Source organism: Ambystoma mexicanum, chromosome 6q, assembly GCF_040938575.1.
Source record: "Ambystoma mexicanum isolate Mex_15411 chromosome 6q, UKY_AmexF1_1, whole genome shotgun sequence".
Taxonomy (NCBI): Eukaryota; Metazoa; Chordata; class Amphibia; order Caudata; family Ambystomatidae; genus Ambystoma; species Ambystoma mexicanum.
This window is the reverse complement of record NC_090937.1, coordinates 1,037,824,828-1,037,850,892: the sequence shown is the minus strand read 5'-3', so window position 1 is coordinate 1,037,850,892 and position 26,065 is coordinate 1,037,824,828. Positions and strand designations below refer to the sequence as shown.

The 26,065-nt window shown below is 45.1% G+C and overlaps 1 protein-coding gene across 3 annotated transcripts in view; it reads right to left on the bottom strand.

The window, feature by feature from the left end:
* Positions 1 to 26,065, bottom strand: part of MTUS1 (microtubule associated scaffold protein 1) — a 1,716,559-nt gene that overhangs the window by 641,860 nt on the left and 1,048,634 nt on the right. For all 3 annotated transcript variants that reach the window (XM_069631569.1, XM_069631568.1, XM_069631570.1), the window contains one exon: positions 17,956 to 18,057. In XM_069631569.1, the coding sequence (XP_069487670.1) occupies positions 17,956 to 18,057 (102 nt within the window). The remainder of the gene's footprint in view (positions 1 to 17,955; positions 18,058 to 26,065) is intronic.

The window sequence follows — 26,065 nt, the reverse complement described above, 5'->3', positions numbered from 1 at the left end:
GTGCTCGGCCTTCCTCTTACCCGACCCAGAGCGTTGGCTCGTGGTTGATGGTGCCGGGGAGGGTGCGCCCTGCCTGGCGCCCGTAGAGCCCGACCGTTCGGCGCTCCCGGTGCCAGCGGACTCGCGGTGCTTGGCCTTATGTTGGGCCCCCGTCGCCGGGGCGCCCTCAAAGGTCTTAGAAGACCGCTCGGATTTCTTCTTCTTCTCGCCAGACGGGCTCTTACCCTCCAGCCAGTTGGCGAGACGTTGATGACGGTCCTTCATGGTCCGTTCCGACATGTTGCCGCAAAACGCACAGTCCTTCTCCACGTGCGTTTTGTCCTCATGAAGGCAGTAAAGGCAGAAAGAGTGTTCGTCCTCCTTAAAGACGTTCTGCAGCTGGCATCCAGGGCAGACCCTGAACAGCTTTCCGGGCGTCGAGCTTCCCTTCTCCTGGGCCATCTCCGAGACCGGGCCTGAGAAGCTTCTGGAGTCCTCCGAAGTGTAGCTCGACGAAATCTTCACCCTTGAGGGGCACAGACGAATCCGACACGGGTCCCCGTTGATCGGATGTAGGATCGGTGGAGCTTGAGGCTCTTTTGACCGAAAGAATCAAAGTTTTTTGTGAAAAAGCGCGAAAAAAATAGCACTAACGCTCGAGAGCAATAGCACGAGGATCCCAACACATGAACGTGCGGTAAAAATCTGAAGATGGCTGCCGGAGGAGGTGCTTAGGTAGAGGGCAGTCATTGGCTGTGGTCAGTATGACGCAGAGACCAGTGATTGGTTATTACTACGAAAGACAGATCAGAAACGAAACTGATACTGGTTTTTTCTTTACCGAGGATTCCCAGCCTGACGACGGGGAATATTCATGAGCATGTGAATCCATGCCAGACCCCATGCTGGAGAAATACAGTTACAGGTAAGTAACTAAGACTTCTCCAGCATTGGATCTTTCATAGATTGAGATGCTTGAATAGAATACCAAGCAGTTAAAGCATGCCACCATAATATACATATATAAGCATAGATGCAGAAAAGTTATTTTTGACAAACCTTTACCATGCAGCAACACAACGGTTACCTACTCAGGGAAAGGAGGCTGGTCCTACCTTTTGCAAAGAGACGGCGGAGCACTGCCTGTCCAACTGCAGATTCCTTGTTGGCATCTTCTGCTAGGCAGTAGTGTTTGGCGAACGTGTGCAGAGTACTCCAGGTAGCGGCTCTGCAGATGTCATTCAAGGGTACCCCTGCGTGAAATGCTACTGATGCCGCTCTCCCTCTGGTGGAGTGTGCCGAAGGCGGTTTGGAGAAGGGGTCGCCCTTCAATTGATGACAATGGGTGATGCATAACGAGACCCATCTTGCAAGACTTTGTTTGGGGATATGCTGCCCATTTGTGCGGCCAGCGAAGGCAATGAACAGCCTGTTAGATAAGCGGAACTCCTTAGTTTTCTGCAAGTTGAATTTCAAAACCCTAGTCACATCTAGGGAATGTAAAGCTCTTTCTGCCTTCGAGGTATGGTTCCGGAAGAAAGATGGTAGAACAATGCGCTCTGTGAGTGTCATTTCCGATAAGACCTTGGGCAGAAACTTTGGGTGTGTCCTCTTGCTGAAACAAAGTAAAAGGAGGTTCTGAAGACAAGGCTTGTAATTCACTGATCCTCCTGGCCGAAGTCATGGCTATCAAAAAAGCAGTTTTCCAAGATAAGAATTTTATTTCACATCTGTGAATGGGTTTGAAAGGGGGGTTCAATGAGGGCCGTTAGTACAGTGTTTAGGCTCCAGGAAGGAACTGATGAGGGCGTAGGAGGGCAAGTACGCATAAGCCCCTTCAGAAAGATCTTGATGGCCGGAAGAGAGAGTTATGACTGCGTTTCTGGAGTCGTAGTGTATGCAGATATGGCCGACAGGTGAAGTTTGATGGAGGATAGAGAGAGACTTCTCTTAGCCAAATGTAATAAGTAAGGTAGTATCTGTTCTACCGAAGCTAAGTGGGTTAATAGTAGATGTTTCACACCACTTAGAGAAGCGGGTCCATTTCCGCAAATAGGTGATCCTTGTCGAGGGGGCTCTAGAGGCCCCGATTATGTCCCAGCAGTCCTCCAGAAGGTTCAAGTTCATGGGTTTGCACTGCTCAGGAACCAGGCCTTGAGTGAGAGGCTTGCTGCGTCGTGGTGGAGGACTTTGTGGTTCTGCTGAGTCAAGAGGTATTAATGTGCCTGGAGGTGAATTGGAGGCCACCGGGATAGATGCTGCAGAGTTGGGTACCAGATCTGTCGCTCAGCCCGGCGCTATTAGGATCATGGAACAGTCCTGCTCCTTCATTCTGCGCAGAACTCTGGCTATGAGTGGAAAGGGGGGAAAAGGCATAAAGGAACTTCCCTGTCCAGTCCATCGAGAATGCATCTCCTGCTGACTGATGCTCTGGGTACCTTGAGGCGAATGCTTGACATTTTCTGTTGACTCTGGTGACAAAGAGGTCGATCTGTGGATGGCCTCATACGGAGAAAATCCGTTGAACTTCCTTTTCGTCCAGCTCCCATTCGTGGGATGATGCATACTCCCTGCTCAGTCAGCTAAGACATTGTCCACTCCCGGGAGATGTTCCGCCCTGATCTGGACTTAGTGCTGCAAGGCCCACGACCATGGTAGTTGAGCTTCCTGTGATAGGATCTCTGACTTTGTGCCCCCTTGCTTGTTTGTGTGGTGCATGGAGATTGTATTGTCTGTCTGGATGGTCAAGAATTGACTCCCCAATACTGGAAGGAAAGCTTTGGGGGCCCATCGTATCGCCCTGAGCTCTAGGACATTGATGTGGAGTTGTGATTCCTGGTCTGACAAAGCCCCTTTTGTTTGGAGGTCCACCAAGTGTGCTCCCCATCCCGAAAGGGACGCATCTGTCCTTAAGAGGAGAGTAGATGTTGGTGCCTGGAATGACATCCCTTGGAGCAGGTTCCGTGGAGTATTCCACCATCAAAGTGCCTTGTGTACTGTCGTCGGTATCTGGACTACATCTTCCCATGAACCCATGGCTTATCTCCATTGGTGGTCCAGGGCCTCCTGGATTGGTCTCATGCAAAGTCTGCAATTTGGTATGAGGAATATACATGAGGACATCATGCCCAGGAGGGATTTGAAAGAGTGTACCATAGTTGTCTTTTTCTAGGAACAATGATGTGGAGCGGATAATGGTTGTTATTCTGTCCCCCGATGGTCTTACACTGGGAATGGTGTCGAACTCGGCCCCCAGGAAGAGAACCGTCTTGCTGGGTACTGGGCAGGATTTTATGTTTATGAAAAAACCTAACCCTTTTAGGAGCTTTATCGTTTTAGATGCTGCCAATTGAGCTTGGCTGTAGGAGCTTGCCCTTATCAAACAGTCGTCCAGATCTGGAAAGACCTCTGTTCCCGATCTTCTGAGGTTCAATGCTACAGGCGCCAGACATTTGGTAAATACCCTTGGTGCTGATTTTAGCCCGAACGTGAGTACTTTGAATTGGAAATATAGGTCTCCTATAGCGAACCTGAGGAACTGTCTGTGGGCAGGATGAATTAGAATGTGGAAATATGCGTCTTCTAAGTCTAGAGTGGCTAGGAAGTCGTTTCTTTTCAGCCACGGTAAGACACCTTGCAGGGAAATCATTTTGAAATTTGATGCGTTTGATGTATTTGTTGAGTGCCCAATATGGGCCTCCATTGACCGTGTTTCTTTTTGATTAGAAAGAAGCGGGAATAGAAACCTTTTCCTTTCTGGGAATAAGGAACTGGCTCTATAGCTGCTTTGTGCAGTCATTTTTTAACTTCTGCCATGACGTGTCGCAGCATGTGAACTTTGCGAGGAGTTTGAGCAAGGGAGGGTCTAGGAATTCTATGGTGTGACCCCTGCAGACCACCTGTAATACCCATTTGTTCCATGTTATCGAATTCCAGTGTTGAAAAAATTAGCTTACCCTTCCACCCACAGGTGTTCGACAGAGGGGGAAGAATCGAATGGTCAATTTGGTTTGTTCTGGGCTTTACCTTGGGAAGAGCCGCGCCTTCCTCTCTGGGAATACCTGTTGACGCATTGATATCTGTTGCCTTGGAATGTGTTACCTTGCGACATTTGGCCATAGGAGGAATGCGTAAATCCACTGTCTTTTGACACTGATCCTCAAAAAGGCCAAAAAGACCTGCGGTCTTTATATTCATCCTTCAAGGAACTGATGGCTCGAGCTGTGTCTGTTTTAATTCCTTTTAGGTGGTCATCTACTTTTTTGACAAATAAGTCTTGCCCGTCGAAGGGCATGTCCAAAATGTGTGCCTGCACCTCAGGCCTGAAATTCGTGGCCTTAATCCATGCCTGTCTACTTAGAACCGTGCCGTGGGCCATTTGTCTGAAACCTGACTCAGACACATCTACTGTAGCGTCGATCATGTGGTCTGAAGTAGCGGTCTCCATCCGCAATGATGGACCTGGCTTCTTCCTGTAGATCTGCGGGTAGATGTTTGGTCAGCTTGGACAAGCAAAGCCAAAGTTTGCGATCAAACCTGGCTGTCATGGTGTTCCACTCACCTGGACCCCACAGGGGTGTCGATCGGACCCGGACAACTGCGGTCTCCGTCAACGTGATGCGTAGTGCAGCGATGACTGTCTGGACTGGCCCGCCTAGTCTTGTCTGCTGGGCCCGAAGAAGTTTTCCTGCAAGTGGAGACAGGAATTAACCACCTGTGGGTTTTAGTGATGGCCTCCCAACTGTTCTCGCTCTCCCCTACTAATCACCTCCGATATCCCCTTAGTAATCTCACCTTATGTTTGTAAAAGATGAGCTCCTCATCCTGCGTGTCTTGCAAGGGCGCGTAGATACCAGTTACTTCACTGGTTTGAAGGCGTTGGGAGAGTTCCGGTAAGCATTGACTCTGAAGTCCCAGACGGGATTGGTAAGTATCAAGTTCAAAGAGTTCAATGTGCCCGATGTTCACTCTTGTACCCTTCCTTCCTTAAGTTGCAACTGAGTTTGTGAGAAGAAGGTCTTGTAGCTGCTGCTGGTGTTCAGGTAAGAGTCTGTGTTACCCAACGCTGTCCGGTAACTATTGCATGCGTTAACGTGGTGTTTTTCTCCCTCTTTACAGATGCGGCATATGAAGATATGGAGAATACCATCGCCGGTGGTAAATCAGGTAAGTCTATGGTGGTAAGAGGTATTTGTTGATTCCCTTGGCTCACCTTGTTATTCTTGTGCCCCTAGGTGCCACAGTACGGCGAAGAAATGATGGAGACAGTGCCGGATCGAAAGATGCTGTGAGAACTGGTGAGTATGGCGCCGTGCTGGAGCTGGCGAAGCAATGCGTGCAGGACTGATGTTCTTTCCAGGTCGGGAGATGAAATGGATCCGAATCAGGTGAGGAATTTGAAATAAGTTCGCTTTCTAACCTTGTCCCTTCCTTCCTCTTTATTCTAGGAGCTCCGGATTCGAGGCGGGCGTGGCAGAAGACTGGATGCTGGCTGCAGGCACGCGGGCGTGGCAGAAGACTGGATGCTGGCTGCAGGCACGGTGAGAGTCACGCTGCTGGATGCAGAATAACACAAAGCATGTGCTGCTGTTCGGGCGTGGTTTAAATAGCCTCCAAAGTAGTCCCAGGAAAGAAGTTCCGCAGGACCACACCCGAGTAAAAAATAGTCCCTGTAGTAAAATAGTCCCATCCAGGCCTCACGTTGGCTTGGATTTATTTACAGCATGGTCTGCATGAGGTAAGTAATGTCTATGAGCATGGCGCCTATGGCGCCAGGACTGATTTTTATTATGAGCCTGGTGCCTACGGCGCCAGGACTGAACCCAGACAGCCCCTAGCTGGGGCTGCTGGGGTTTTTGTAAAAGTCTGGATGCCTGCTCCCGGGGCTGATGGGCTTGATCCGGATGCCCGGGGGTAGGCATCATGACACATGGCTAATGCGTTGCCCGCTCTAATCGTGAGAGATGCTGAGGAAGACACCTTTCTACCCATGGCTTCTAGCTTACGACCTTCCTTGTCTGGCGGTACTGACAGTGGTGATGATGGGTTGGCTAACTTCTTTCTGGCCGCTACTGTAATGACAGAGTCTCACTTAGTATGACCCCTTAAACAAAGCGGCGCGGAGTCAGGTGCCTTGTACTTCTTTTCAGGTCTTGAAACCAACGCAGGTGTGGATAAAGGTGTGGCCAGTATCTCCCCTTCCTCAGGATCCGAAAAATCCCTGAACGGGTCCTCTTGCTAATCAGATACTGACACAGATGAAGGTACCATAGTTGGATCTCGAACTGGTGATCAATGTCTATGCGGTGATGCTGAAGAGGGGACTCTTGTCAGTGAAGCAATGAGTGTTCTGCTCCTGGATCTACATCGAGGCTCAGGTGATCGTGCTCTTTTCTGTGGTCTACTCCTGGAAGGGGATTGTCTGGGTTTGCTATGCCAAAGTGTTAGGGAGAATTCTCTCTTTAGGCTGAATTTCCTAACCTAGTGAGTCCCCCAGCAGCTTTGCTGGATTTCTGGAGTTTGTTTTTTCCTCCTGCCAAGAGTGAGACTCTTTTTCTCCCACTCTTGGACATAATTTATGGTGCCCCTTTGACTGGTAACGTGTTTTATGGGCTATGGGGTGCTTTACTCCGTAGGGTCTCATGTGTTTTTACTATGTGTGTTACACAGCACCATCCGTGCAGTAACACAGGGGTGTCATAGTGACACCCCACCATAGACTCCATACCCTAGGACTGACTACTGTCTCCCAGGGCATGTAAAGTCACCATTGGCTTTACTAGTCCCAAATTATTAACAGAAACCAGTACAAACCATCATATTGTGGACATACTGGCCGGGGCAATTCGATTGCCCCGTGGTCTGTTAGTCGGGGGGCACGTCACCGTCCCCCCTGATCGCTGATCGAGTTTTGGCTGGTGGCAGTGGAAACTACTTTTTATATTCGACCGCAAATATTTTCCTATGGGATTTTCCCATTGTTCGAAGCTACCAACTTTATTTAATTCTCATAGCCTCGAACATACCGTCGGTTTATTTAATTAATATTAATTCGCCGGTTGGTATTTTTTGCCAGGACTCGATTCTAAAATGGCGTTTGTGTTCTCTTCTGTGACTCCAACCCAAGTCGAGCCCTTTGTTCCACTTTTTGGCGGGCTTCTCCACAGAAGCCTCCAAAAGTGGTGCCACTCTGTCTGGGTACCACAGGGGGTGTGGGAGGGGGTTTAGGCACCCTGAACTGAGTTACCTTGGTAACTCAAGTCGCACTCTTGTGTGATTGGCCCAAGTGGTGAGCCGGCCGGCTCACCACTTAGCATGTTTGATTGACAGCTAGGCTGAGTGAATGGGGGTATGCTGCATAAAAGCAGGGCTTTGGGGACTGGAACTTCAGAAGTCACCATAGGACCTGAGAATCCGACGAGGGAGAAGCTGAGCCGACCTACCACGACGACACCACCACCGGTGGAGCCCTGCGGAACCGACTCACCACTTCCAGACGACGGAGAAGATCTCCCAGCTGGAGAGGCTTCTTCCCCTGACTGGTGGGCACAACCAGTTTTACCTCCCTTCTTCGCACCCCAGACCGGTTTGTGGTCGAACTGCCCATGCCAAGTACCCCGGCGGCCGGATAGCCACCCACCACTGAACCGCGAATCAACGGACCGCTCCTTGTACCCGAGAAACTCCGCGGCTGGTTTCTTCCCTGGCAGTGCAACGGACTCCTGTCTTCCTCCACGACGAGATCCTCTCTTCCCCCGGATGAAGCACCGACTTGCATCCGCTGCCAGGAACAACTGCCCCCGCTGGAGTGTTCTCACCACTTTAAGGTACCGTGTCTGCCAGGCCTCCCTTTCTAAAGATTGCTACAAGGTAATAATAACCCCTTAACCTTCTGGACTGGGCTGGCCGCCTTGACCCTCTAACTGGTCCCTTTCTTTGGTCCAACTCCTTTTTGAACCGTTACAAGACTTTTGTGCACTGCAACCGTGTGACCTTGGACACATTTCATTTGATCCTCTTAAAGTGGATCCGGCCTATTGAACTCTAACTTCACCGTTTTACTTTGCCTTCCTCTCTTGTTATGTTCTTGTAAAAGTGTTGGGATCTGTTTCAACGTATTCTCTGCTTTTCTCTCCCTTTTAAAAACAAACTATTAGAGTGCCATCTACGTTAAGCGCTCACCGCTGTCTGAAAATAAGTGGGGCATTACTTAAGACTTGTATAATATTCTTTTAAGGGAGTGTAATCTTTTAGTGACTGTGTTTTTGAATTGTTTACTATTAGTGTCTGTGTGTTTTTCTAGATGTGGTTTTAAATAAATAATTATATCTCTTTTACACCAAGCCCTGGTCAGCGTTTACTTGTTCTATTGTGTGCTCTTGACCTATTGTGAATACTCTGTATACTGCCTAACTCTTCTTGAGGGAAGTCTGACTGCTCAGCACAGCTACCAAGAGAATCTGTGTGGTACAGACTGCTACCAAGTGGGTTTACTGCCAAACACCTGTAGTCTTAAATCTTTTGCAGTGGTCCCAGAGGGAACTGCACAGGTTTCTGCTTAACACAAGGTGAAGCATCCCTCAGGGGGGTTCTTGGCTCCTTCGGTACAGAAGACCTATTCTTTTGCTCTTGGCACCTGTTAAATTCCTCGATGATTCTTTGCATCGATGCCATGAGCACCGGGTCATAAGGATCAGCAATGTCCTCTGAATCTGGTTGCCAAGGAGGGCTGTTTTCCTTAGGAATGAGGAAAGGTTGCTCACCCAGAATTTCCTTGTCTGAGAACTCCTCCTGAAGAATGACGTCCGGGAGTTCTGTCATCTCTTTTAAAGGGGACAGTTGTGCTCCAACTGGCTCAGGCGTATCTGTCATGACCAGCACCTCCGGGGATCAAAGCAATCCTGCCCTTGGGACTTTAGGGCCTAAAGAACACCCGACCCGGATTAAAAGCCGGCGAGATCAAAGAAGGCCCATCTGGACCATGTCCTGGCGCCTTTGGCACCAGGCTCATAGTATGAAGTCTGCTCAACAACTAGCACAGACTCTCTGCAGGCCTTATCATTCTTCTGGAATGGGTGTGGCAAGTATGGGCGTGGACAGCAGAACGTGCTCCAAGATCTTGGGTGTGGCCGGGCCTGCCTATATAAACCCTGCCCAGCCCTTGTCAGATGCTTTGCGTTGAACTGCCCTACGCTGACATCCGAAAGCATTCCAGGATTCTGTACGTGCGCAAAGATTCCAGCTAACTAGACGCTTACCTGGGGTCCTTCAGAATCTGCAGCGGACCGCAACCTTTTAGAAACCTGCAAGTACGCGAGGATTTCCGTTTACCTGACACTCACCTGGTGACCTCCCGCATCTGCAGCGGTCCGCAGCCTACGTCCTCCCGCACGGCAGTTGATTCAGCCTCTGGTACTTCTCCGACGCTCCGCTCCAACTTCTGAATACCAGCGGCATCTACAAGAAAGATGAGAAAAGCAAACAAGGTTAGTTCGGAGCAAAAGCTCGCAAGCATAGTTCTCTCTCGCGACCGCAGCCTACATACCTTCAGCAGCGTCCAGCGCTTCACGTGGCAGCTTCATCTGTGCTTCTGCTAGTCTCACTTGTTTCGACATTCGGAACCTGTTGAGAGAAGAGACATTAGAGAAAATTGGCAAGTGAATTAACGAACAGTGTTCTATACTATACCTAAACAGAAAGACTTACCTGCACCGGATCAGTGGGGCAACTTGATCCATAAGACTCCTGCACCGGGTATCAGTGCAGCTAGAGCAACTTGCACCCATGCCGAGACGAGGAGGAAGGAGAGCACATCTTTAAAAACTCTAAGGTGAGCAAACACCGTGCTGAGCAACCAGAAAGACACCAGTTTGAAGACATAAGGGAAGACGCCAGTCTCTCATATTTATTCTGTTTCTCCATCAGGAAGCCGACCCCAGGCCAGTTCAAGCAGAGACAAGGGGCACCAGTGCAACCCAGCTAGAGAGTGGAGTTCAACCCGCCGGACAATGGACCACTCGACCTTGCTCGGACTCGACGCCCTTGCGGAGACAAGGTGAGCCTAACAGTATCTGAAATTGGAAACGTTGCTCCCAAAGACTTGTGGAGACTGCTCACATTGGATGGTTTATCTGTGACGTCAGCGAATGGTGTTGTGGGTTCCACTTCTTCAGAAGACACAGAACTTTTCGGAGTAGTCGACGGTACTTTTGTTGACTGTGGTTTCGCTGACGATGGCTTCGTCGACGGCGGTCTCGCCAACAGTGGTTTCATGAACAAAGACTTTGAAGATGGTAGATCCATCGACGTGAGCTTCGTGGACGAGTGATGAGCTTCCTTCGTCGACGACTGCTTAGACGATGAGGACTTGGTCGTGGACGATGATGCTTGAAGTGTTGTCATAGTTTGATGGTGGTTTCGTCGACGGCTTGGTCGTCTGCGAGTCCCTGCCCTTGCTGCTGCTCGTGGACAGCTTCTCCGTGGACGACAACCCCCCACCCCCCTGGATTTTTGAAAACGCCTCCTTACCGTTGGAGGTGTTTTTTCTTCAGGATGACGTGCCTTGTGGTGTCCCGAGTCTAAGGAAGGCATAGAAGAAGAGGCTTCCAACTTTCTTTTAGTCTTATGAGAAGGAGAGGAACTCCTTTCCACTGAAGAGGCCCTTCTCTTAGAAGTTTGTCTCTCAGATGGTTTAGTAGACGATACAGGGGCTGTCTTGCCAGACTCCTTGTCAGAAGACAGACCTTTGTCTTCTATGTCTAACAGAAGTCTCCTGTCTCTGTCTTGCAGGGTTTTAGTGGAGAAGTCCTGCAAATGTCACATTTGTTGATGTCATGTGAATATAAGCAGTAAATACATGTAGACCAGTTTCTTAAAGCACCTTGTGCAGTCCCTGAACAGGGAAGGCTTCTTGGCAGACTGAAGCTCAGCCATGCTGAGGAGAACTTTCACTTGACGAAATTGTGCCAAGAAAAACGATTCTCAGAGCCCAAAGGCTCAGAATAGAAAGCCCCTAAGAAGGGGAAAATAGTAGAATATATTCGAAAATATGAACTACACACAAAAGGTGACACAAATCCGAAAGCTCAAAGAGCTGGAGGATTCCTACTGTCTGATAGACTGTGGTGAAAAATCTGAAGATGGCCGACTCCGGCGGAGCTTAAACCCTGTCACATCATTGGTTGGGGCCATAAAGGACCAAAGTGAGGTGGAGGGACTACACAATAGAATGGCTCATAGGCCACAATGGAGTATTTACATGCATTCTCTAGGGGAGAAGGGATGTATATTAAAACATTAATAATTTTATCACTGAGGATTCCCAGTCTGACGACGGGGAATATTCAAGCATCTGCATCTATGAAAGATCCAATGCTGGAGAAGCATTATTATACTCTTTCTAGCTGCCAAAGGCTCAATCGTAATTGCAAATTGGAGAGGTGATAAAGGGCACCCCTGTCTAGTCCCCCTGCCTAACTGAAACGGATTGGAGCGCACACCTAACAGACTAAGTCTTGCAGAGGGATCAGAATATGATACATTGCAGAAAGGAACCTGTTTCTCCCACTTTCTCCAGTAATGCAAAAAGGAAATCGCATGATACGCAATGAAATGCCTTTTTGGCATCCAATAGTGCACTACTGAATGGACATCTGTCTATTCGGCCATAGTTGCAAAAAGGCATCTCAAATTTAGGGCTGTACATCTCTCAGGTAGAAATCCTGACTGATTGGGATGAATCAACAGAGATATCTGCACCATCATGCGATCAGCTAGAATCTTAGCCAAAACATTTGAATCCAAGTTTATCAATGATCTAGGTCTATATGAAGTGCAGGCCATTGGATCTTTTGCAAGTTTTAGGATAATGTAATAACATTGCGTATAGTGTATGGAAGGGAAGCCTGTTGTAAAGCCTGTCGCAAAACCTTTAATAGATATGGTGCTATTCTTGGGTCTAATTTGTCAAAGAACTCTGCCGTCAGCCAGTCCAACCCTGGGGCTTTAGATATGAGCAGCGCCATAAAAGCATTTAGGATATCTATCGTGATCAGGGCATTCAGGGAATCATGGCCTCTTGGGAAATCTATGCATAGGGATTTCCCCACAAGTAATCCTGCCGTTCACTGAAGCTTGTGTGTCCCGGCTGGCATATAGCTTTTTGTAGTCACTCAAATGTTTTCACAATGTCATTTGGGTCTGAGAGAGGGATACCCTCCTCGTTTAATATAGTTACTATGTTTGTTCAGTTCGCAACATATGCAACAGGAAACACCTGGCTGGCCATCTTCCCCATATCTGCAGCCTTGTATCGGGGCAGAATTATTTTAACTCATGATCAGCCAACAATCAAAACTGATCCATTTTGAATTTTATGGATGTTAGCAGGCTTTTATCACCAGTCCGGTCCATCAGAGTTTCAAGGCAGCATGCGTCTGTCTACAAGTCAGACATACTACGCATAAAAGATTTGAGGACCCCATTCACGACACTGATGCAGCGCCCTTGAAAGCCTGCTAAACCATAGAATTTTAGAGGGACCAACCCAATATTTATTTCAAAGAAGGTAGTGATGGCAGTCTCAATATCACTCTTAAAACGCCACGTCCAATAGCGAATGTGACTTAAATCGCCCAAGAGGTAGACCAGAGATCCCGAAGAAGAGTAGGAGCAGGAGCTCTTCTCCCGCACCAGCGCTTCATTAGAAGCAGCACCTCTCCTCATCTAGTCCAGCAGAGTGGAGGTAAGCCTGAGGGTTATTACCAGATTACTTTGTGATTGCACAGCTGATGCTGGAATCACATCGCCACATTTGTGTGAGCCACACAACCTATTATTTACAAATAAAACCGAGAATCTATTTGTCAAAACAAAGCTGAATTACTGTGCCTTTGGGTTTTGCTGCAACACTGGAGCAGCGAGGCAACCTCTACAAGATGGACGCCGCCACCACCATTACAGCTTTTGCCCATTATGTCTGGCTCGAGAAGCCCATTGGCTACAATCTCACTCTTGTGGCCTATCGGAGGGCGCCGACAGGCGAAGCCGGCACACCTCCAAGGCACACACTAAGGCTCCTGAATGAACCTGACAGAGCGGGACGAGCTCCGAGCTCCTATGCACTCTATCCCTCCCTCTCCCACTCTATACCACCACCTCAGGAGGACTCAGCAGTAGAGGAACCAGCAGACCGCTCTCCTGCCCACCAAGCTCCAACCTACACAGTGAGCCATACCTTGATAACATTTACTGCTGCTCACCCACCCCTGTCTTACCTGCCCAGTCTACATGCTATTCCAACTTCGCATACCCCGACCTCACCAACTTAATTTATTCCATGAGCACCGTTATCCGGTCCTTCTCCTTCCCACGAGTACGACACTTTCATGTTACAGCGTACCTGCCACGTTCGCGCTACTAGCCCCAGCGCCTCTGACCACACTGAGACGAAGTCAGTCCTACGCCAACATGTAATTGGATGCATAAGGGTCCTAACATTCATAACGTGCCGCCTGCAGCCCGCACCTAATTTGAACACGCAGAGGCGAGATGTATCTAGCCTTTTCCTTGCACACTAATGCTGCCCGACACTCTGTATAGCTGTGTGCCAAAGTATCCATAGCACCTTTGCTGACCTCCACTCACTCCGTTTAACATTGCACCCAAGTGCCCATAGCACTATGGCTAATTGCCTTTGCCTAAGCACCATTGTTGATTGCCTGTGCCCAACTGTGTGCCCATGGCACCACTGTTGATGGCCATTGCCTATCTGTGTGCCCATAGCACCACTGTTGATTGCCTGTGCCCAACTGTGTGCCCATAGCACCACTGTTGATTGCCATTGGCTAAGTACTATTGTTGATTGCCTGTGCCCAACTGTGCGCCTCCAACGCTAAACCATGATCATATTCTTGATTGCGACCACCTACCTCCATATCACCCTCTGCTCACTTGTCCACCCATCCATGACCCACAGAGGCACCAAGTGCCTCCACTAGCTGCAGACCATCACCAAGATAATCATGCCAAGCTCAACCAACATGCTGCCAGCTACATAGAAGTTACCCCCTCAAGCTGACATACCACCTCCCACAACTATAATTAAAGGTGCATTGATCAATGCTAGATCCCTGCCAGTCCAAGCCCTCGATATCTCCAACACCATAACTTCACTAGACCTTGACTTCCTCGCAGTCAAATAAACATGGCTTCATGCTGCTGCCGGGCCTTCTCTTTCACTCCCCATTCCAGACAAATACTCCGACTTGATAGAGACTCCAGCCGAGCCAAAAGCAGAGGCATCGCCTTTATCTCCAAAACTGCTGTAAGTCTTAGACCGATCTCCAACCAAACTCTCCTCTCAGCTGAACTTCTGTCAGTCAAATTACCCACTTCGGCCTCTCGCACCACTACTATTCACCTTGTTTACAGACCACCAGGGCCTGTATCCACATTTGAAGATATCACTCTTCTACTATCCAACAACAGCAAGCCAGGATCCCAAATGATCTTACTTGGTGACCTCAACTTGGGATTCCAAGATGCTAAAGACCCTAAAGCCTCTACTCTCACTTGCTCCATCTCTGAACTAGGTTTCACACACCGAATCTCAGAACCCACCCACATCAAAGGTAGGACTTTAGATTGGCTTGCAGACCTTAATTGCAACATAGATATCCTGTCCAATTCACATTGTGCCTGGACAGACCACCACCTGATTTATCATAGAGGACGAGGGTAACCAGAACAACTCTCAACCTCGCCCCTCCCATTCAAACAAGGAACACCCATAATATAACAGTGGAAAAGCTGCTCCCACTACTTCAACCAATATTCAATGCCACTAACACGAAACACTAGAACCCGCGGTCCTAGTAGACTTATTTAACCAAACCGTACTCAACGCCTTAAACACCATTGTCCCACTCAAACTGCGCAAAGCCAAACCACTTGCTCATTTAAACTCGTGGTTCACTCCACACCTCAGATCTTTGCGTAAAGCTAAATGAAATGCAGAAGCACTCTGGAAGAATCACTCTACTGCTACTAATAAGAATTTCCTATCAGCCTCCCTAACTTACAGTTAAGAAGCAATCCTACAATCTAAAAAAGAAACTTATAACACCTGAACCGTGCAAGCTAAATCAAACACAAAGGGACTCTTCAATGTAGTCAGAGAGCTGGAATCACCAGCACCTCCACCAATTACGTGTATTAAAGACGCCTCATGGTGCTCCAACATACAGGCAGCATTACTAAACAAAATAACCATGCTGCAAAACATAATTGAGTCTAAAAACTTCTAATCCTTGACACCACCTCCAAACACATGACCTCGACGCCTGCTATAAAACTATGCTAACCTTTCGACTTCTCTCCCCCCCCACCGCCAAAAAGGTAGAGGACATAATCTCCAAACTAAAACCTTCAAGATGCCAGGGAGACATATGTCTGGCGCCCATCATCAAGGAGGCTGCCAAAGAACTTGCGCCCTTCATCACGTCCCTCATTAACATGTCCTTCAAAACAGGCATAGTGCCCAACAACCTCAAAGACGCATGGGTCCTTCAGCTTCTTAAAAAGCCTTCACTAGACACTGCTATCCCCACCAATTATAGACCTATCACTATGGTCCATTTTCTTCTAAAAAATCATTGACAGAGCAGCTTATCTGCAGATTCATTAGCATTTAGAAATTAACCTTCGTGGCCTCAGGCAATCAGGCTTCAGGCCGAGGCATGGCACAGAAACGACCCTTATTGACTTAAAGACTCAAATAGAGAAGCTTAAAGACAAAAGCAAACTAGCCCTCCTCCTGCTCCTAGATCTGACAGCAGCGTTCAACTTGGTAGATCATGAAATCCTCTGCTCACACTGATGTCAGCAGCACACTTCTCCGACAAAGCCACAACCTGGATACAATCCTTCTTAGACAATAGATCGATGAGTTTTCTCTCCAACAGCATTAGCCAACCCTGCGCCAGTCACATGTGGCGTCCCACAAGGCTCCTGTCACCCATCCTTTATAACGTATTCACTAAGCCTTTGTTTGACGACCTTGACCATCTGGGTGTCACCTACACTAACTATGCAAATGACACCCAGATACTCATAACCGTCTCCTGTGACGGGCACGGACAGCAAATTGCTTAACGAGATCTAAAGCATCATCCAAGCCTGGATGGCTAAACATGGACTCTGTCTCAATGACAAGAAGACAGAGATCTTCCTTCTTGGATCTAAGCTTAAACTAAACAATCTTAGCAAGAAATTTGACACTCTCAACATTGATGGCAATTACATCAAGGTCTCCAAAGAGGTGAAAACTCTTGGCATATACATCGACTTGTCACTAAACCTATCAAGACAGGTTAATCAGGTTAATGCATCAGCCTCATCTACAGTTTATACCTGCAAGATAATCACTGCCTGAAGACCCTTTCTCTCTACACCCAACTGCATTACCCTAGCTAGAGCACTAGTACTCTCCAAGCTAGATTACTGTAACGCACTATCTTGGTACTAGTCAACAGAACCTGAGAAAAATGCAAGTTCTGCAAAACAACGCCATCAAGGCAGCACTAAATGTCCCCAGATCCCATCATATTTCGGAAGCTAGACGCAACCTGAACTGGCTTTTGGTCAAGCAAAGGATTGCTTACAAAACCCTATCTCTGACCAACAAATGTCTCGCCAACCTAGCTCCCAGATACCGCACTAAAAACCTAATACACAATTCCTCAGATCGCTCTACGAGATCGGTGCAAGCACACTGCCTCAAAGTCCCCGGCTACAAGCTGCAAAAGGCAGGAGGCAGCAGTTTCCCAGTACTTGCAGCCAAGCTCTGGAAGTCATTACCCTCTTCACTAAGATCCGAACCTGCTTTACATCCATTTAAAAGGAATGCGAAAACCTGGCTTCTTGCACAGGAACACTAGTCCACTCGGCCACCTGGCTTTCAACCTTGTAATTACCTGCATATTTGTTTATTTCTGTAAATGTATGATCTTACGTATAAGTACTGTCTATCTTAAGAAATGTATAGTCACAGTCACAAGATTGCGGTAATCTGTATCGCCACACCCTGCAATTATGTAATTCTGTAATCTGCTGTATATATCCGTGTCTCGCCTACAAACGTATCCTGCAACACTTGTAATTTTATCTTGTCTTTGCACCTTCTGTAACAGTCTATGTAAGAAATGCGCCCAGATGCCCTTGGGCTTGGAGCGCTTTACAAATAAACAAACTAAACTAAGAGGTCTCTCGATCATGTCCTCACCAATACGGAACTTCCACAATATAAAGTGGTCAAACAATGTTCTAGGCAGGAGTGTACAGTCACTGGTCTTGAGATATAGTCCTACTTGTGTAAATATGTAGTCAATCCGTGACTGCATGTCACGGACCGAGGAGTAATACGAGTATTCCCGGTGAGTCGGATGAAGTACACTCCACAGGTCCATGAGTTCCAAGTCACCAATACCTCTATGGATTTCTTGAGCGGACATGGGAGGTGCTCTAGGTATTTTGCTAGATCTATTGAAGTGTCTAGGATGGTATTAGAGCCCCCAGCCCATATAATTTGTGAATGCCTGTACTTGGAGCATTTTTCTACAAGAAGAGTATACGATTGGGGATCATCAATGTTTGGTGCATACGTATTAATGATAATTCATTAATTTGTTATAGCTCCTTTCATCATAATTATGGTCCCAACGCGCAATCAGTGAAGTATGGGAAAAAGTGCGTGACAGTAAAAAAACAGGCCTCGGGGTCTTGTATGTGAATGTATGCCTGAAACCTAAGGGCTTTATGGAGCAAAGTGAGAGCCCCTCAGGAATTAGAAGGGAAGGGCACATACATTTAACTAACACGTTTACCAGTATTAATGTTTGTGTAAAACAAACTTTATGTGTGCACCCACCACGAGGCGACAAAGAAAGGAAAAATGCAAGTATTTTAAAAGATACCTACCTAGGTGTGAGCTGGTCTTCGCTTCAGCTTTTCGGGATGTCAATATCGGCCCTGCTGACTTGGGCGCACCCCGGTAGAGTCCGACAAGCTTTGTCTTTGTTCCTATAATAGAGGAAACGTTTTAACTTGACATGGTAATTATAGGGCCATTGCCAATAAAACTGCAGTGGGATTATACATATTAGTTATTACAGGATGTATTTTGAAAGCCCAAGTGCATGTGTGGCGTGCAGGCATAAGCCATCACTGTGGTAAGTGACGACAAGCCAAGGCCACCCAGAAGAGCCAATGCATATATTGAAACATTCTGCAATATTATCACAAGCAGATGGATGAACACGGAAAAAGGGCGGCTGCTGCCGCAGTTAAATACAGATGCACAGCCAAATATAAACTTTAGGACCAGCATTTTCAAATCAGATTCAAGCATTTCATAAATTAATTTAGCGTGCATGTAGTTCAGCATTCTACCTATTATAAACCTAGGACAAGTCCCGAAACCATTAATAACTGGACTGCTATCTGCCGAATAGAATGGGCATGTTAGCATGTATTTTTTACAGTAGTAATGTCCGTAACTGGTGTGGTATAAAGCACAGCAAACAAAAACTGCACTTTAAGAAACTGAGAAAACGAAGTCAAGCCAGACTTGTGGAAATTAGCTGGTATGAAAGCACAGCGGTACAACCTGCCAACTACAAAGACCTCTGTGCAACTTGCAAGTAAGATGTTAAACTCTCAAAGGACCAGGCTTGTACTTTTCAGTTGCTAGAATAGGTGGCATTGATTTGGGTAATATCACTGGTGATGTTAGCACAAAGAACCAAATCAGCTTGTGCCATTAGCTACACAAATTGTCCAAGTGTTTAACAAAATGCGACTGTCAGAAACACATGAATGACATTCGAAAATTGGACAATAATGGCTTTGCTTGAGGTGGTGGTGTGCATAATGGTGCGGATGTGAGTGCTATGAGTGGTACAGAATGGCGTTCACTACATGTCTCACCTCAGCAAATACTACAGATTCCCAAAAATGTGGGAAGAGCCGCTCAAAGATGGAAGTCCTTGCTCCCCCACACAGAGTAGAGAACAAGGTGGGTTAGAAAAGGAAGTGTTTAGAAAAATGATAATGGACAGCGGACATTACTAAACACAAAAAAGGGACACTTTAAATAAATGTTATTTGTTTCTGCATGTTTATAATGGGTTTGAAATACAAATCACACATGGATATACAATGGAGAGGTGATTTAACTTAAGTAGGGAGAAAGGTACAATCAAAGGTGACCCGGACATCAAGGTCTGGTGAGCAAATAAAGATGACCAAAGATGCAACACGGGTCTCTGTTGGCATTATAGAGATCAAGCTCAAAGATTTTTTTTACCGTTTCTGCTTTCATGTTATGAGGCCACTGTACAGGTGGTGAGATAATGGTGTTCACTTGGACTATTTACAATTTTCTTGTGAAAAAAAGTTTAATAAAAGCAAATTGGAAAAAAGTCGGTCCCTAACAATTATTTACAGATCCTACATATGACTCTGATATGCTGTCATTTGATCCAGAAAAAAGGTCTGGAAACCAAAGGCCAAATTCCCATGAGCCAAAACTCGAGTTGATCCTGAAAAAATCAGCATTGTTTGTACCGCAAAAAAAATGGACAAATTACTAGTGTCAGTTTCTTTACAAGGTTTTCTCTTGTATTTAATGCTTGATTATTTACCTAGACTTCCTCAGATCGCTTGAAATATTTATGCAAACCCTGTGCAAATTTAAAGTTATGGCTAAAGGGCTTAGGCCAGTTATTGCTAGTAATGAATACCAATGTTAACGTGCTGACATGATCTACTACGGACAAATCTTAAGAAGAGGTGTGTTCTACATATGATCTAAAGTTTACAATTAAGGTAAAACTAGACAATGGAAATGTAGAAATTGGGAAAAAAATGGGGTTTCCTTGAAGATTTTTGTCTAATCATATGGGGGTAAAACTGCTTGGCAGTGCACTTTGGACACTATTAATATGAATAGCTGTGATGCACTACTAGTGTATAAAGGTTTTACCCTTGACCTAAAATAATGTACACAGGTATAGAGAGTAAACTAGTGAACTGTGCTACCCAAACAATTATTACACAATGGGGCATTTAACAAATAGTATTGCACAATTTGTACATGTTCACAAATTAGACTTTTATTGACTTTGCCGTTCACAGCTGACACGCGTTTCGACCCTTGGTCTTTTTCAAGGCTGATTATTGTTTTGTTATTCTTACAATGTCAAATTAACCAACATATTTTCACAATTAAATTACCATACATAAAACATATGAATACATAACAGGGTTAAAGTTGTGAAACAGACAAAGAAGGACAGACAACAAAACATAGGAAAATAATGAAAATTAAATATTCAAGATGCAAATACAAGAATCATACATACATCATCTCCCTGTCTAATAACACCAAATATAATACATTCCATATAGGCTGTTCTGTAAATACATTGAGGGCACCCAAAATCCCTGTTCATCATATTTAGAGAATAGTACTGGACATTTAGCAAAACTATACTCTTAATGCACCAATGCATTGTGCAATTGTAACCCTTATAAGTCAGTGTTGTTAGTATCTGTTATATTTGTGTACATATATACATGCACGTGTGCATATACATATGTATATGCATACATACATGTCGAAGTGTCCATGTTTCTCACTGTTAGATATTACTAAATGGCTTTGTGGTATTCCAAGTGGATGGCCTAATATTATCTGGGCGAGATAATAAAATAAACTCACCAATTGTAGTTTAGGTAAAACTGTAAGTCTAAGTAGAACATCTGATATTAGTCGTATTACAATGTATCTCTCAACCTTTATCAGTCCTTAGGCTAGTTAGGTACATGATTATGACTTACCCAATGTTTAATTGGTACCTGTAACCAGATATGTATAGATGAACTGATTGTCAAAATGTCTTCTTAGCAGCTGTGGAGACTATAAACAAATTACTTCAATTTGAAGGATCTATTTAGGTATTATTATACCACACTGCCATCCATTGATGGCATGTACATCTAATATCCCTACCTCCAAGTGGCTTGTGTGCATTGAATAGTGCTCGTTTGGACTAAGCAATGTCTTCTTCTTTAGATCAAGTTTGAATTCCTGCAAAGAGCAGTAACACTATATAAATATAAATGCTTGTGACTGAGCTTGCTAATTTCCCCCCCTTTTTTTAAACTATGCATTATTATGTCTATAACAGTGGCTTTTATAAATGCAATATACTGCTGCCAATAAGCCAATTTTTAACCTTGCTAATAGTTTTAGAAACATTGTTGAACTAACTCCCTTGAGATAAATAAATAATTGATAAGTATAAGATATAGATACAAATAGACAGTGATTTAATATTGATGATATCCTTACCTTAACTGGAAGGGGGATGTCCTGTTAGGATTCATCCCCTGGCAACCAGCGTGTGTAATGCAAGCAGGCCCCATTTTGAATCGTAATTAAAACCACTGAGCGTGTGTCATCACACGCACGTTGCGTAGGACATCACATTGTCATTAGCAAACAATAACACTGGCATCCACCATTGTAATACTGAATGAGCATGTCAGTATTGCATTTTAAACGCATCAGTTTGCAGATTCTCCCAGATCATATCCCTGTTATACTGTATAACCAAATAGATGGTAATACCAATAAGTAACAAATGTTGCAGCATTGTAAGAAATGGTCGTTAGCCATTTGTTTGGTTGCTGCCGCTGCCAACTAGATAATTGCTCCTACAGAAAGAAATTGAAGTCATGGAAACCCCTTACTACACCTGAATATTACAAGTGTCTAGTAATGTATGTTAACTGTCAATAATTGACATGCTGTCTTACACTGTGGTTCATTCAAATATAATCACGCCTAAACACTCCTCCCAAATATCAAAGTTGTGCGAGAGCTGCTGCTTTATAGTATGTTTTTATTTTCAATATGGAATCCAAGACTTATTTCAAAAGCATTTTTCGGGCGATTCCTCTCTTCACAAGCACCATGTTTTGTTTGTACTTACATTAAATACAAGTTCTTACATCATCACAAGATAATTCCAAAAATGAATTGAATTAACACCACCATATGTGGGCAAAAACAACAATCTCTCGTTACAGATTTTTTAAAATAATGTATAACTCGATAAAGGCGGTGGTCAATCAATAGCTGCATAGAATTGACCTCTAGGAAAGAATATTTGCGGACGTGTTGCATTCTCCATCATAATGAAGATTACATCACTGCGACTTCTCAATTATACACCTTTTACAAGAACTCATTCATCTCATGCTCTGTTTTTGGGGTAGCACAGTTCACTACTTTACTCCCTATACCTGTAATCATATGGGGCGGGTGTAAAAGTATCTGAGTGTTTTAACTGTTGCAAAAATGTATACAAGATATGAACTGATGTGGTTTGTTGAGACTTGGGTTATTTTGGTCGTGCAACACAATCTAACTGCTGGATAATTGTATAATAAACTTGCTTTCTGTACAATCATGTACTAACCTCTTAAGTGGTGGGCCTGTTTGTGCGGATGGGCCTTTAATCACCTTAACTCAATCAGATGAGCAAGGGATGAGTTATTGCACTGCTCAGAATTTGTTATAACAAGGTTATACGATTTGTTTTTGCTTTCTGTCATGTGGTTTTATACGATGTTGACTGTCTTTATACTTTTTGGATAAACAATATTGCAAAGTGGGAGACTGTGTGCACGAACAAATGCCCTCAAATAATGTTTGCAACCTTCATAAAAGGGCTCCCAAAAAAAATGCTTTGTAAATTTAACTGAATGGAGCGCTACAGCTGATATTAACGCGATGTGCGCACTGGCCAGAATGTGTTCTTATTTTCCCTCTGATGATGCCATTCATGTACACATCTGTTGAGAAGTCCCTGCAGGGCTTACCTTTTCACAGAACCTTCACAGGACGCTGCTCCAGCAGCTCCCAAGGATCGTGGTGTGTGCCTAATGTCAATGTGAAGGTAATTATAGGTGAAGCACTCACACTAGTTCTTCCCAGAAGCACTGAAAACAGGGCAAATCCTTCTTCCCCTGAAGAAACACACACAACTCGGATGGCATGGTCAACTATCACCACATCAATGTTGCACAAAAGGATCACTTTCCACAATCCCCCTACAGAACACCAACACAGTTTCAAACCATAATGCAGCACAGAAATCCACCACTACTTAAGTAATCAATGTAAGGGTGCAGAAGTACAAGTGACACAGAAGTGGATTATTTGTTGGAAAAGACTTATTAAAGATAAAGAAAAGGAAAAACCTATCTCACTACCTCGACAAAAAGACTAAGGACTCCGTCAGTATGTCTGAACACGTAAAGTGTCAGCAATCCTGTGTCCAGACTTATTTCTGTCCCTTACACACTACTTAACTAAGGAAACTGAGGCCTTCTTGATCCAGAAGGAGGCTTCTCTCGTTCTGGACTCATGGTGGCAAGGGCTGAAAGGTGGTCGGGGTGTGGAGAGAGTTCCTTCCACTCTTCCTCCTTCACACATGTCTTATCAAGTCTGAATCACTATCCTGCCAGACTTGATTTGTAAGTCCTCTTGTTTCAAACAAGTTATACTTCCACAAAAATACCACACATCCAATCTGGTTCACTATCCTGCTAGACTTGACTGTGGTGTTCTTCTCTTCACCTGAAGTCATGTTTCACAAAACAATTACCAAAAAGCAAGGTTCACAAAGGTAGCATCAAGTCTGGTTTACTATCCTACCAGACATGCATGTAGCTCTTTTTGTACCAAAAAATATATAGTCCTTCAATAGTGGGCCCTCAACTCTTTTCCTGTGCTTCTTTTATTTCTTTCTCTCTCTTGCGTGGGTCCCAGACTCCTCTAGGATACCATGGGGTATCCCAGACCTGCTCCCTATCTCTTCTCTCATGTGTTTCCCGGCCACTTTTATTTTATTTATTCATTTATATTGCGCCAAAGCCTGCAGACATCAGGGAGCACACACTTAAAAGGATGACATAATAATAGACGGGACAACTGGGTGCTGTTTAATTATCCTAGAGATCTGCTAAAGCTATCTAAAGATAGCGGTCTTCAGCACTTTCCTAAAGATTATATTGTTGCTCTCTAGTCTGACTGCCTTTGGTAATCCATTCCATATTTGGGCAGCTCTTACTGGAAATGATCTGCCAAGCCCGTTTGAGCCCTTGAAAGATGGGCAAACGATTTGGTCCAAAGATTCAGATCTCAAAGAGCGGCCGGATGTATAGTGGGATATCTGTTCCCTTAGGTGGGCAGGGGACCTACCACGGAGGCTTCGGTCGACTATGGTAATGGCCTTAAATGTGATCATTCCTTGAGTGCCAGCCAGTGCAGAGCTTTTCTGTCTGAGGTAATAAGGTCCCTTTTGGTTTTCTTCTTGACAATTCTTACTGCACTGTTCTGAATAGTCTGGCATCTACCAAAACACTCCCAACATTAGAGCATTCCCATAATCCAGCCTATACAGAATCGTAGCACTGTTCTTTTCATTCAAAAAAAGGTCTAATGTGATTTAACAGTCGTAAGTAGTATTGGCAGCTTATGTTCATGTTACTTACATGGGATTCAGCGCTCAGTGATGCCTCCAGAAAGATGCCCAGTCTCTTCACTTTTTCTAGGACTTGTATGGGAGAGTTTCTGATCTGAAAGGTCTGGTATTCCTTGCCTAGTCTGGCACATGCCTGTCATGATCCAAAGATCAATAACTTGTCTTACTCCCATTTAGACACATCCAATTGGATGTCATCCAGGCATGTATGATGTTATAAACTGACTCCGGTTTAAGGGCATGTTGGGTGTCTTGACCCACGTTCAAGTTATTATGCTGCAACATTTGGTGCTGGGGTTTAGGAAATCCAAGATGGCGGAAAAGACCACATTTGCGCCAGAATCCAGGAGAACCGTGCAGTTTTGCGCACACCAAAATGGTCCCCTGACCTGCTACCCACCAGTGCAAAGAAAGATGGTTCTGTTCAAAATCCGTTTTTATTAATGTCAAAAATTGCTAAGATCATGGGCCCGAAACCACCAAACGAAAATCCAACTATGGTTGAGTGTTTTACTTTACTCTACTGCAGACCCACATCAATGCCATGTTAAACAAGGATCATATACTATCAAGTAAAATCCTTTCTTTTTGAAATGTATTAATTCAAGACAGCTGTCAAAAATAGGTGCAGTACCGACATTGGACACTGACCGGCGCTGGCGCTCTATAAATCTTGACAGGAGAGCTGTCTTGCAGAACTGTGCAGTGAACAGAAGGGGGTCTTATGTAATTAAAAGTTCAAAAGGCTTGGTTTTCCTGAGAACCATTAACACCTCAGAGACACACACAACAGCCCAAGATATCACATGGCCATGTTGATTGAGAGAGAGGAGTTTCCCCTGCAGCTTGCAGGACCCAACAAAATAGACCCTTTCAATTGAATAGAAATGCAGATTAGGGTGTAGCTGATAACAGCTGCCCTGCCAAGAAGGAGAGGCCTGTGATCTGACTCGCCAAGCTTCTGGGGACGGGCCAGACTGGATTGTGGATTCATATTGCAGCAAATATATGTTTAAGTTAAATGCTTCTAAAATCTTGTATTAAGCTCACAGAAATGTACAATTTGGGGGTCCTTAATATGGAAAATGCCCTCACGATCTGAGACCAAACTCCACTTTATGCGGTGTTCTGGGACCGAACCCCGCTATTTATTAATATTGCAGACACTGTGTTTAGGATAGAGATATAGTAATTTCCAGTTATATGCTCAGGGAAGGGGTGCAAGTCTGTGTACATTTTGAGGAAAAACAATATGGCAAAGTCACTAAAAAGCACAAAATGTTGTCATTTCTTAACCCAAGCTCTTAAAAGGATCAGAGTTGGGCGAGTGTGTATCTTAAATTAATCTGTGAAATGTGTATGTAATTTCAACAAACTGTATCTGGGAAATATGTGTTTTGGGTAAAATCGATTTTTCTAAGTAAATGCAAAGGGGAGTGTTCTTTCTGTATGCCATAAAATTAATGCCTGAT